The 14,198-nt window shown below is 47.8% G+C and overlaps 1 protein-coding gene across 2 annotated transcripts in view; it reads right to left on the bottom strand.

Moving 5' to 3' along the window:
* DDHD1 (DDHD domain containing 1) overlaps positions 1 to 13,525 on the bottom strand; it is a 66,378-nt gene extending 52,853 nt beyond the window's left edge. For both annotated transcript variants that reach the window (XM_035551200.2, XM_035551199.2), the window contains exon 1: positions 12,820 to 13,525. In XM_035551200.2, coding sequence (XP_035407093.1) covers positions 12,820 to 13,525 — 706 coding nt within the window. The remainder of the gene's footprint in view (positions 1 to 12,819) is intronic.
* Between the last annotated feature and the right edge of the window lie 673 nt (positions 13,526 to 14,198).

Raw genomic sequence — 14,198 nt, 5'->3', positions numbered from 1 at the left:
CTAAGCTGGATGTAGGGTTGCTGGATGCAGGTTCAGGAGCCTCTGCACTGCCCTCTGATACAGATATACCCCTAGCATGCCTTGTGCCCGTGGACGCTAATACACAGCACAAGTATTTCAAGTATTTTTCATGCCAGCTGCTCACAGGTGAGAACGTGTAAGTAGCAGAGATTTGCAAGCACCTCCCTTATTTACTTGGGACCTCTGAATTGTTCTGAACTCTTCGTCCCTTGGAGCACTGCATCTACAACCTACGAAAGCAACAGGAAAATCTCCTTGCAATAATCTCCCCACATGGCAGGAACGCTCCGAATATTCCAAAGGCGGTTTCAAAACCTTTCCCATAAAAGATTTACAGGCAAACAGCATTTCTCCAAATGCTGTTCAGATGTTGCGACCTCCCCACATCACCAGCTCTGCACATACAACACAGACCACAGAGCTGGTTGGCCTGACCAAAACGCAACCAGAAGCAGCACAGGACCCGGTTCTGCCATTCAACTTCTGTTCCTCCAGCTAAACCAGCTCTTCCCAATAGGGCTGAATTGTTAGGCCCTGAATTTCTAACATTGAATTTCTAATTTTCCAGGTGAACAAAAAGGACGGGGTGCTCAAAGGGCATGGTTAACGAAAATGAATCCAAACCGTCAGAAAAACAAGAGGTGGCTTTAAACTGTGGAAATTGACAGTCACTACAAATGACACAAATTTCAATTGTCTATGAAAATTTAAACTGGTTTTGGAACCTACCTCAATGAAGTGTGAAATGTCAGTATTTGAAATGAGCTTTCTCGACGTGAAAGCTTTAGCCACAGCAATGTTACATTGAGCTGCACCAAGAACAAAAAATGAGTTTAAACAGTAGCTGCCCATCGTGTGCTTGTCTTAACCTTTGCTGTGTCCCCCTACATTTTACACCTGTCAGATATCCGCATTCTTCAGCACAGCTAACACACACACATCCAGTTAGGCTGCTCGTACAACAAAGCACTGTCTATAGCAAGAAATGAAACGCACATAGGATGCGAGTGCATATAAAGGATCCCATTGTTGCTGAACCAATGACACAGCCATGTCAGATGTTGATCCTTACTGGGAAAATCTGCAAGCAGTTCCTTAATTCTTGACTAAGCATTCTACGACGCTCCATTCATTGAATCCATAGAAAGATTTTTTTAAAAGCCACATGAATACTATTTTGTACTCGGCACCGAATGAATACAAGACGCCTCTTTTTCATTTTTGAAGGGTTTCAAGGTTTTCACATGGGAATTTCCACCTCCAGATTTCTAAAATTCTAAGCATTAGCAATTAAAATAGACATTTTCAGGTTATTTCTGCCCAAGAAACTTTCCCACAATGGTTCTGTGAAAAAAAAAAAAGTAGATGGCAGCATTCAACAGCAACTCTCAAATAATAGATGGGCAAGAGCCTCCTCCAGAAAGGCTCAGCCAGGAAAAAAAAAGGCATGATTGAAATAAGAAAGAATTTATTGTAAAATCTTTACAGTATAATTTAGTTTAGGAATAATCTAATATATCTGGCTCTAGGGCTGGAAAGGGCATTTATCTGGAAAACACTTCATCTATAAATCACCCTCAGATCCAAAGACAGATTATTAGGGAGCTTTGTTTTCAAACCAGGGCTTTAAAAACTGAGTAAGGTTATTCCGCAGTCCAAAGCTCAGTGGGATTTCAGGGAGACCCAGGAGTTGCTGCCCCGCTGCCTTTGAACTGTCTCACCCTGCACCTGCAGCCACGGTGCCTCGTGCCTCGTTCCATGGCTCCGGCTGGCTCCTGCCATGGTGGCAGGTTTGATCGCTGCTCTCCTGCTGGGAAACCTCTGCAAGAAAACCTCTGGGTGCAGGAGGCAAGCGAACGACGCTTCCTTCCATCAGGAGCATGGCTTGGTCACTGTCTGTCAGAACCGAAATCACCAAATTTATCGCAGACGACAATGAACTGTACCGTATTACCTTTCGTTAGAAATAGGGAAGAACAACTTCCCATTAATATCTGGGTTTTGAAAACTGAGCAATGATGGCTATACCACAAGAGTAACGCCGGATTTCGGTTCGGATCAAACTAAGGGGCACGTGAGCTACAAAGCAAGAGCACTGTGCTAAAGGCAATCCCGTTGCATGCCCTGGCTCGGGTGGGGAAAGGAGGCGATTACAACACAGCAGAGACTGCTCGCTATCAGCTGCTTGGCTGTGGGAAATGGCAAAGGTGCGCCTCGGTAAACAACGCTGCTTCATCTTGGACAGGTGCTGTTATTTAAAGATTACTCTGATTCCGCCAGTGAACTCAACGCAGGCTATTACATTAATCACCATTAGAAAGTGATGTACCAAAATAGCCGGTTTGAGGCCCAGTTTCACTCATTCCTATCCACCCTCCATAAATTCATTCGTCTTCAATATTCAGATGATTTTAGAAAGCTTAAGCTAAAGTCTCTCAGTACTTTTTTCTTTTATGGAAGAATGAAGTGAATGAAATACAAGGCTATTTACATCATAATACGATTTTTTTCCCCCCACCAATACAGAATTCAAAATCTGTAAGATGAAATGTTATTTATCTTTGTCCCTACAACCTTGATCCCTAGGAAAGGATTTGCCTTGATTTCTTTACTGCCTTAAGTCTTACACCATATAATCTGGAGCTGGCGACACTCCAAACTGAAAGATACCGATACGTTTGGCTGGTTAGACACTTCCAGGGCGTATTTACACAAGGAGTCCTAAAGAAGTTTGAATGGCAGAGATTAGGAGCTAATGAAAAGCACTTTATTTTAATTAGTCATACATATTTTACCACTTCTGGAGAAAAATAGTTTAAGTGACTGCAACAAAGGATTTATACATTTTTAAACGAGTCCTTTTTTTCCTGAAAAGCCAAATACAAGAGCTGTAATTATGTGAAGAGACAAGAACACATGCAATTTACACCCTGACAGTCACCTAAATCCTCTTAAGAACAAACTTGTGTGGAAATAAAAACTACATGCAACACATAGTATACGTGCAGTAATCTATATACGTTATACGCCAGCTCTTCTTTTTTGTGAAGATCTTTGAATTGTGTGACCACCACCCAAATATCAATTGCATGAAAAAAGCTACGTAAATCCTTCAGGATACAGTAGGAAAAGTAATAATGGAGCAGATTTTGTCTGCTTTTTTCTTTTTGTACTACTTCTACATGAACATGACCATTTGTATTGCTTAAAATGGCAAAATAGTAAAAAAATACCTAAATTTAAATAGTGTACAGCATGAACTTTGGCTCATAAACCTCTTTCACCTCACCTGATGAGAGCCAAGAAAACCTGCAAAACTAAGACCAGACAAGCTTATAACTAAAAGTTCACAGAGCTTAAACAGGAAAACAAGAGGAGGTCTGTTTCAGAAATATCAATACAAGCCAGCACGCAACCTGGAGATGCACAGATGGAATGAAATCAGAAGAAAGCAAGATGCAGTGAGCTTTGTTTTGTTGCTTCGAAGCAACTTGTTCAGGTCTGATGGCAAAGTCAAGACACTTCTAGCTCCATCCACACACCAGGCTCCAGCCAGCTGTAACAATTTACCCACAAATGAGATCTAAAAGGTTAATATAATCTTCAAAGGCTAAAAAATAAAAATTTACATTCTGCTGAATAAGACAAAGCCAAAGGGTCGGATAAGTAACACAAGTTCATAAAGCGTGGTCAGCTTGATATGCAGGACTTCTGCTTTCCAGCGCAGTAATTTCTGTTCCTCCAATTTGGCTTCCTTGCCACCACAGTTGTGAACAATCTGCAGTGCACGAGGATCATATCTGCACAAACTGAATGTAACTGTGAGGCTACAATGTGTGACATCTCAGCTGAAAGCTACTGAAATAATGAAGGGAGGTGCCCACACACTAGGGAGGGAAAAAGGGAAAAGAATGTGTTTTTTGTTTGGTTGGTTTGGTTTTGTTTGTTTGCTATTAACACTCCTTTTGAAAAGTGCTGAACATTGCTGGGAGTGCTGCACTCCAAGACTTGCAACGTAATACATATAGGAACCTGCACGTTGACATGAGCCACTGAAATAAATGTATTCTACAACAGTATCCACGATGCTATCCTGAACTTTTTAGTATTTGCTATTCATTCCTACTTTATCAGGCCTTAGAAATATATTTTAGGCACATTAACTATTGCACAGCCAATTAGACTTCTCACTAGTGTGAAAGAATAAACTCTGGTATTACCCAAGCAGCACCAGCATACATCCTACCCACCCAACAGCCCTCGCCACGACTGCCTCTCCAGTAGTAATGATACTTTTGCTAATGCAAATGCACAGAGCACAGTTTGCAGGATAGTAGCTCTTCCTCTTACTTAGTTCTCCTGAAGAAAAAAAAAACATATAATGAGAACAGGAAGCTTTATTAGGAGAATAGATGGTTACAGAAACTGCTCATGAGATGGAAGAGCCCTGTGTTTTACTGCTGGTGACCAGACTGTGCGCACGGGGTGAACAAACAGATGTAATAAAAGACAAAAAAATAAAATTTTATTATTTCCATAATCGCTAGGTAAGGGACTTTTTGCTACAGCTTAGTGTTCTATAGCTTTCTAGCTATTTCCCAGTATATCATTTCAGAACAGAGCAGGCTCCTGATATTTAAATAAATGGAACCATTCTTTAATCACGGCCAGGATGACCTTCTTTTGTTTAACTCCAAACACAGCAATCTGCTCTGCTCTTCCAGAAGTAACAACATAACCTAAAGAGGAATTCAAGGGTAAAATCCTGGCCTCAGAAGACTTAATAGATGTAGCTACATGAATTTACAGAGGCAGAATTTTACTGTGCATCCAGATCAAACGAGACTTCATTTGCAGAGTGGTGAAGGATATTATTCTGCTGGTCCATCAAATAATTCTAAATTGCTTTACGGAGCCAATTTCAAGATTACAGGTGGAAGTTACTTTTGGGTTTCACAGAGACTAAACATATTAAGAGCAATCTGATTGGCATAGAAGGGATTTGCTTTCCCGACTCTGATCTGCAGAGCAGCTACACATGCAAGCCTCTGCACTTGCTTCAATGTCAGGCTCTGCTAGAGAGGAACATGGATTTTGCTCAGCTGTGAACGTGAAATCACCGCTGTTTTATCAGGACCACACAAAGTACTCAAGCAACAGCTTGTAGTTGCTTTACCCTGAACCATTTTTAATTGGTTTACACTACTGAGCAACCCAAAACAAAAAAGAAAGGCTGATTTTGGGGCTGGTTCAAACAGCAAGTACAGAAGAAACCCCTCAGAAAGAGATGAATACTTTCAAAGTCACCTCTCATCTTGATCGCTGTATATTACCCCAAACTATAGGGTATACCATGTTTTTCAGGAAGGACTTTTCTGTTTTTATATAGCAGTTTCATCACCATCTCTGCAATCACTCTTTACACAAACTTGAACCCAATGGCTTGATACGAAATCCTAAAACCCACCTCACTAGCCATGTCAAAGATGTGCAGGAAACATTCATCAAAAAAATTTGGACTGTTGAAATGTGAAACAGGGTTGCAGTTTGAAGTTCAGGGTCTTATTTTTATTGAATCCTAATCCATTATAATAGCTTACCAAATTTCAGTGCTGATACTCTGAAGTGAGGCGCTTCCACCAGCAGCATTTGTTGCTGCAGTCAGTAAGTTGTAGGAGCTGGTCCCTTACCAGCCCTTTTCTAACCCACAGCAGCTTGCATTTTTTGAAACAACACGAGGTGAAAGCTAAACTGAACCGCAGAAGAATGACTGTGCCACATGACAAACATGGGAGTAACTCCTAAAACCTGAGCACATGCTCGAATCCCACTGAAAGTCACGGGACTTTTGCACAATCGTACCCTCAGCTCTAAGTGTACGTGCTCTCCTGGGAGGTGCTCTTCAGTCTGTCTTTGTTAGCAAGCTCTCTAGCACCAAGCAGCAATGATTATGTACGTACAGTTTGAGCAAGCAGGTTCCTGTACAGGAATACCTTTAAAAAAAAACATTAGGATTTTTCCTGTGCGTGCCTGAGACCTACCAGTACCACTAATGAACGAGACGAACGTATTCAAGGGCACACTAACCCTTTCTCTCAGTTCCTTCCCTCTTCCTCCTCTGCAGGGATTTTCCTTCATCTCAGAGCTCACTTGCCATGCAATTTACAAATTTTACAGTCTCTGTGCATCTCCATGCCAAGCACACTCCAGCGTGGCTTCAGCTACTTGCAACCCACACTCAAATACCTCACACCACCCTACTGACCTTCTCTCAGGCCAACCATTACTTTACCTATACCTTTTTCAGCCTTACGTACCACTGACAGAATTGCTCATGCTTCTAATTTTTATTTCTCGCTCTTCTGCAAATTTTTCTTCCATCAGTTCTTCTGCTTATTAACTTCTATAGTGTCAGATCCTACAGATATTCTCTTGCTCCTGTCAGAACTGGAGCAGGCTGCCCAGGGAGGTTGTGGAGTCTCCTTCTCTGGAGATACTCAAGGCCCGTCTGGACGCCTACCTGGGCAGCCTGCTCTAAGGAACCTGCTTTGGCAGGGGGTTTGGACCCGGTGATCTTTCAAGGTCCCTTCCAACCCCTTCAATTCTGTGATTCTGTGAGAACAAAAAATGAGCTCTGTCCAAGTTCTTTTTCCCCCTCAACGTATTTTTTCTCCCTGAACAGCCTCTCCCTCTCACAGACATACACACAGAAATTCAATCCATTTTTAATCTGGTCCTGGCACCTCCAAATTAGGTCCCACCTTATTTCTTTGATATCTCTACAGTTGAGTCAGTACTCAAACCTAAATGAAGTCAGAACGGAACTCCTGATCCTTCTCATCCTAAAAACGTGTTCTGCTTTCTCAGTTACAGTGGATAACACCCTTCTGTCCTTCACCAAGAACTTCTAACCAATGCATTTCCAGCATCTCTGCCTTCCTGCTGGAGGAAAAGTGATGAACAGCATTGAAGGGCAAGCACAGCTCACTCTGTAAGCTGAGTCCATCCTTAACAACTCAGCTGTAGTTGATACCATCCACCAGAGAGTGGTTCTGGTCATCTATGGGAGTAAGAGAACAGATTTTTGTTTAAACAGTGCTTGCAAATCACAAAAATAAAACCTGCAGACACAAACGTAGCTTGTTCTCAAAGACACATCCAAGCGAAGTGCCAACATCTCCCACCTTTTTTTAGAAAAGCATCCTCGAAGCCCCAAGTTACCCCTTTTGAAAACAGGAAAGGCACCAGAAACCAGAGCATATGTACACACAAATGTACTTTGTGATTTGATACAAATTTCAGATCTGCAGTACTCAGTGTTTCATCAGCATGTGTTAGGCCTTCTGGGCAGGAAGAAGCTGGCTGGACCTAAGCTAACAAAAACTTTTGGAAGGAAGGTGCAATGACGAAAAAAGGCGGAAGAGTAGAACCCAGGAAAGATTTTGATGAGCAAAAGTAGAGCTTTACCTTGCCATGTACACTATCAGTATTTTATTAGCAAATGAAGAGTAACATACCTGGGCAGAAAAGCAAGAAAATAATATTCATGTATTCACCCTTCAAATGAAAAAATCCTTTACATAAAGGAAACAGCAGCCAACTTCAGCTGGCCAACACACCAAAAGCAATGTTCTAAGCATGCTATAAAGCAACTAAAAAGCGTTCAGCTGCTAAAAACAGACTAAAAAATAAAAACCACGTACTGATATGAACCACTCTTGGTTCCAAACCCTCAATTTTCATCTTGCCTCATAAATCTGTTTTAATACTTTTTCTGTGTTTCGGAATAGAAGACAAAACCCATAAACCAACGACACAGCCTCAGAACAGCAGGCATTGATTAAAGTAGCCAGGCAAGCGGTCTAATGGGACCCGTGCCACAGGATGGGTTCAGGGTTGCCAGTGTGGAAATTTGTGCTGCCGGGGGAAGGCACAGCACCTGGCGCTCCTGCCCAGAGCAGGCAGCAGAGAAGCACCTCGCAGCTCCAGCATGGTGATTTTTAGTGTTGGCAGCGCAGTCCTAACAACGACCAGCGGCTGAGGTACAAAAGGGTTTGTATCTTGCTGCTGACCTCTACCTCCTACATCAAAACAAGCACATCAAAAAAACCTGCTAACAAAACAGCCTTTTGCAATCATCCAACGCCAAGCATTAGCTACCGTACTCCAAGATTTTTCAGTGATCCTGATTCTAGGTTCAGAGGGACGATAACACTCCCCTGGCATTCACATCTCATTTTGCAAAAAGCTCAACTGGCAGAGGCTTTTTACAACCTGCGAACCACTACCTCTTCTTCCAATTTACAGAGCAGCTCAGAGAGAGCTCACAGAAGTATACAGTTCTCAGAAATTTCTTTCAGAACAAGCTCAAAGGCATCTGAAGCAGTTTTTAGCCTGCCCAATTCCAGACTAAGTATACAGATTTTAAAATCAAGACCAAATGACCCCCCCCAGCACTCACAGAGGGGCTAAGCCCTGTAAAATCTCTGTTTAACCAGTACAACAAAGTTACTCTTACATCTCCAGTCAGGGATGATCCTCGTGAACCTTTTTTTTTTTTAATATAGTAAGTGGTTATGCTATTTAATAGACTTCTTCTGCAACTATTAGGTATGAAAACATGCGTGCTATAAAAAATAACAAACAAATCCCTTACCAAACCTGCGTGCAAGAGGAGAGTATTTTATCCTTCCCTAAAAGACAATCATCCAAAGAATCCCCAAACGGCTGTAGAGATACACATTTTGTTGTTGCTTCTCCCCACATACCGACAGATTTGGACAGAAGTCCTACTTCAATTTTAAAAGGTACCACTGCATGACAGACATCAGCCGAGGTGATGGGTGTCCCCAGCACAGTCAGAATTCAAACTGGAGAACACGCTGGGATGGAGACGACTACCTGGAGAGTGAAAGCGGACTAATTTATAAGAAAACACTGCCAGAACTAAATACATGCAACTTGACAATGTAACCATCAAAAAGCAAGGGGAAAGCAACTACCAGACAGGGCAACAGCTGCATGGGACAAACTTGTGAGCCAAGGACAGGACAGAGACACCCAGAAGTCCTCAGTTTGTGGATTAAACAGACTCACCCAGGCTACGTAAATCTAAAGAAAAACAGGTGTAAAGCAGCCCTCTTCAACTGGGAGGGCAGAAGAGGTCTGAATAATGTAAGATGATTCACACAGAAGACCCTCATATAAAATATCACTTATATCCGCATAAAACAAGAAGTCCAACTCCAAGCTACTCACTTATCTGGAAGCCTACAGTAATAATTTCAGTCCTCCTGTGCTGTCTTTGCAAGTTTTACAATGCTAATTAAATAAATCCCAGAGGTCACAAGGTAAGGATAAAATTCTCAGTAATTAATCTGCTCAAATTGTAACTCAGTCTGATATTCCTGATGTTACAAACGAATCCTGTGACGAGCTGAGGATTTCTGAAGAGTGAAAAAAATGCTTCAGCAAATGCCCAGCTAGAATCAACATCTTCCTGTCATTGAGATGACACAATAGAATTGTCAGGGCATCCAATATTGTTGCTGCGAGATAGCAGCCCTCCCTGAAGTACGGTACACATGTGAAACAGAACAACAAAACGGGCAAGTACAAAGATAAAAGCTTTTGACCTTTGCTCTGAACCGAAAATGTGAATCAGCAAAACCAGATAGCAGTTTCTGTACCCTTTAGCGTGCACCTCAGCGTATTTTAAGTCGGTTGTACTCATTGTTTTTCATGCTCGTGCAATCAGAGAGCATGTTCCTCCTCCTTTACTCGCAGTCTTGTCTAGTGTGAGATCTGGTTATGCCATCAGCACCTCCCGCCCATATCACAGGGAACCAATGTAGGAGCTACCCTTTGGATCCAGAACTGCATGCACAGTATCAAAGGGGAGTCATTGGGGAATAACAGCCACACCAAGGTCTTCAGAAGTGCGAGATGAGACAGAATCCTTGGGATCTGACCTTGCCGTCTTCTTGGGCCTGGGCGCAGCAGAGAACCAGGCAGAGAGCACCAGGCAGCAGCGCAGCAGAGCCACGCTGGCCAGCTGCCTACGGGGGCACGCAGCGCCTCACCTGGGAGGAGAGAACGGGAGAAAGGCGAGAACTCTCACATATACAGGGCAGAGGCAAGGAAACGTGCGAGCAAAGGAGGAGTTAGGCCAGAAGACGCTGACAGATCCCTGAAACACCAGAAGTTTATCTTAGCCTTGCAAATGAGCGGACCCGATAAGAAGAAAAGACTTGAGCACTCTTTAATCAGCTTTCCGGGGACTAAAAAATATCCCCTTCGTTAGTCTTCTCGGGACCATGAGTTTGTTTCTCTCCTGCCTAGCACTGCTTCTGGTGCTAGCCTTTGGGGATCTCTGCTTCCAAGCATTGCCTCTGCACAGCACATGTTATTACTTGAAACATCTGCTCCTCGGGCTTAAGGAGACTGAATCAGCTTCCAAAATGGACGAAGCACAGAGTCAAGAAATTAAACCTTTAAGCTGCTGATGAGTACAGCCTCTTGCTCTCATTACCGGGAGCAATCCTGCCTCACCTGACGGCTCTGCTCGCTCACTCCCCTCTGTCCCTGTGGCACAGCCAGCAAGGGGGACAGCAGCAGTTTCTTCATCCCCTGGATTATCTGCATCATCTCTTCCCAGTAACTACGTGGCAGATGCAGCAAGCACCAACAGTTGGGACTTCAGGGTGATAACACAAAAAAAAGCTGCACTTTCCAAACAAGGAGCTGTGCCCAGGCTCTTTTTTAACTCAAAACATGCGTGCACTGGGAGCTCTGCTCGCTCCTTGAGCTCATTATCCATCTGCTGGGGCAATGATTTGAAAGGCAAAAGCGTCACACCGCAAGTGAATTGTACCACCTGGTATTGTCTTTCACGGTCTCCCTTCTGTAAAGATGCTGAGAAAGAAGGAAAACAACCAAAAGCCCTGGTTTTCAGATCTGCACCTTTGAAGCAGTTCTGCTGCTCCTCTGTGATTCTCCTGTGAATATGCAGAGGGGACCAGAGAAAACTGCCTTGCCTGCTTCCAAGTCCATGCCAGGACAATGTCTATTGCTTGCTCGGCCAGTCCGCATCTCTCACCCTACTCCATAACATTTCCCTTGGCCTGGAAGCAACACAGTTGGAAAGCAAGTCCAGCTGTGACTTGGGGACAGAGGGTAAGCGGTGTCACTGCTCATCTGCTCCAGGAGAGCAGATGCATGCTTGTCCAGCAAGACCTCAGGACACATTCCTTCCAAAGGAAGAGGCCGAAGAGCTGAGGTGCCTGCTCATTCACCTGTTCCCCTAGGTCCCCTCTCCTCCAGCAAAGGCGACAGATGAATGCAAGGGACAGAGCCTCTTGAGGAAGTGTGACAGAAGGCGTACATCACCACCTCCTTTTGAAGCTGAGGTGGTGAAGCAAACACCCCTCTGTTGGAAAGATAAGAAATAAGAACTGTGCATCTGAGATGCCTGTTGCATCCCCTTGAAGCAGAAAGGAGAAGTCCCATGTCATGCTCCCTGCAGAACGATGTGCTTGGGGGAGACGAAGCATAATACTGTTACTTTCCTAGCAGAGAGGATGAGAGCAGTAGAGAAGCCAGGTGTCTCTTCCATCATTCTTCATCAAAGAAGAGGGATCAGAAGCATGCATGTGGCGGGGAGACTGGACAAACAATTGCTCATTTTCACCCTGCTCCTTCTGAAGAGCGGGCACGCATATTGAAGGATGGGGGGAGTAGCGATGGCAAATTTCCACCCTCACTCACCCATTCCCATTTAGGAAACGGGAAGCATAAGCCAGAGGGTTCACAGTCACCTTCCCTCCCACTTTCTTCTGTACGTGTCAAGAAACAAGAGGATGCTCAGATCTCCCATTCCACTATCTCTGTATGCCAGGGTGTGCATGCCCAGATCCCCCTTTCCTTCAGATGCGTGTGCACAGTGGGGAAAGAGAGGGAAAGATCCCCGGATCCCTTTTCAGATGGAAGTGTATGAAAAAGCTCCCAGTGCCCTCTCTCCCCCATGAGTTTGCATGCGGCATGGGGGGCACCCCCAGTGCCTCCTGCCCTCTGGGTGCTTTAGGGGGATCCAGTGCCCCCTCTCTCAAGTCTGTGTTGAGTGGTACCCAATTTCCAGGGGCATCCCGCCCTCCGCAGTGTGTGTCCAGGAGGGCGGGATGCCCAGCGCTGCTGGATGTCTGAGACTTGGCCTCCTCGCCCCACTATCTGTGGGACAGAGTGGTCCTTTCCCCCCCATCCCTTGTCCCCAAATGCACGTGGGTATCAAGCAGCACCCATTCCCCTTCCTTGTGTGACAGGGAGCACTCAGACCCCCCATTCACCTACGTGCGTGTGTTGTGGGGACAGAAGGGCCACCTGGTAAACCCAGCGCCCCCGTGCGGGCAGGGCATCCCTTTTTGGGGAGGACAGCGGGCAGAGGCAGCCCTGTCACCTCTCTTCCTCAGGTGTGGGGCAGAGGGGCCCGGTTCTTGCTCCATGTGGTGTCTCTTGGGGTGGCGAAGGGTCTGTGGCTCCCCAAAACGCGCATGGGGGTGAGGGGGCTACGTCTCTGCTGCGTCCCCCACCCCCAAGGGGCACCCACGGTGTCTGTGTGCGAGGTGTCCCCTCCGTGAGGACACCTGGACTGTGTGTGCGAGGACACCTGGGGACCCCCACCGGTCTCTGTGGGGGACACACGGTGACAGCCCCCACAAAAAGGCCTGCGTGAGGGGAACCCCGTGAGGGCCCCGTCATCCCCGGGGACAGGGGGGACCCCGGGCCGGTCCCGGCCGCACTCACGGTTCCAGTAGACGGGGTAGCACTCGGCGTTGGCCACGTCCACCTCGTAGAGCCCGCTCCGCACACACACCGGCTCCACCGCCTCGCCCTCCCGCGGCTCGGGGCCGAGGGCGCGGAAGGCCAGCTCGATCCGCAGCGAGTCGTAGCCGATGAAGGGCTTCCACGTCTTGCGGTCCTCCCGGTAGAACCAGCGCACCTCCTCGGCGCCCAGCTCCCGCACCACCTCGTAGCGGGGCCGCCCGCCGCCCGCCGCCGAGCGCGGCCGCTTCCTCTCGGGCAGCGCCGAGGCCGCCAGGGAGAAGCCGCTGCCGCCGCTCTCGCTGCTCGCCAGCCCCGCTCCCTCGCTGCCCTCGCCGCCGGTGCCCGTGGAGTAGCGCAGCGAGGCGCCGGACTCGGCCGAGTCGAACTCGCCGCCGCCGGCCGAGTCGCTCAGGCTGAGCTGCCGCGGCGGGGCGGCCTCCGGCTCCCCCTCGGAGGACGAGGTGGAGAGCGCGGCGCGGAGCGGCCGCTGCTGCTGTTGCTGCTGCTGGCGGTGGTGGTGGTGGCGGCGGGGCGGGCGGGCCAGGGGATGCTCCACGCCGCGGCTCTCCGCCGCCGCCTCCTCCTCCTCCTCTTCCTCCTCCTCGCCGCGGGCCGGCCGCCCGTAGCAGCCGCCGCCGCCTTCCCCGGGCAGGTCCCAGGCGCCCTGCGGCTCGGGGTAATCCATGCCGCCCGGCGCTCGCCTGGCTTCTTCTCCTCGCCTCACCTCGGCCGCCCCCGCGCCGCCCGGCTCGCGGCTGCCGCAGCCGCCGCCGCCGGCTCCGGCTCCGTCCGTCCGGGGGCGGCTCCGCATCGTCACGCGTGCGGCGACGCGGCCGGGGGCGGGCGGAGGCCTGAGGCGGAGCGGGGAGCACCGGGCGCGGCTTGGGGGCCGCGGGGCGGCGCTGGCCCCCGGCTCTGCAGGCAGTGGCTCTGCGCGGCCCCAGGGCTGTGGGGCTGTGCGCAGGGCTGGGTGCCCGTGCAGCAATTCTGGCACCCTCGTCAGGGGGTGTGAGGGGCAGCTCGCAGCCTGGGGGTGGGCTGTGGGGCTCGCTACTACTTGCTGGTGTTTGCCCTGTGTCTGTGGGGGGGACAGTGTATGTTTTTTGAGGCCCTGGAGTATGTCCAGAGAAGGGCTACGGAGCTGGTGAAGGGCCTGGAGCACAAGTCCTGTGAGGAGCCTCTGAGGGAACTGGGGGTGTTTCGTCAGGAGGCTCAGGGGAGACCTTATTGCCCTCTACAACTACCTGAAAGGAAGATGTGGGGAGCTGGGGGTCGGACTCTTCTCGCAGATAACTAGTGATAGGACTGGAGGGAATGGCCTCAAGTTGTGCCAGGGGAGGTTCAGGTTGGCAATGAGG

This window comes from Cygnus atratus, chromosome 5, assembly GCF_013377495.2.
Source record: "Cygnus atratus isolate AKBS03 ecotype Queensland, Australia chromosome 5, CAtr_DNAZoo_HiC_assembly, whole genome shotgun sequence".
Taxonomy (NCBI): Eukaryota; Metazoa; Chordata; class Aves; order Anseriformes; family Anatidae; genus Cygnus; species Cygnus atratus.
The sequence above is the reverse complement of the archived record's forward strand: the minus strand, read 5'-3'. Positions and strand labels throughout refer to the sequence as shown.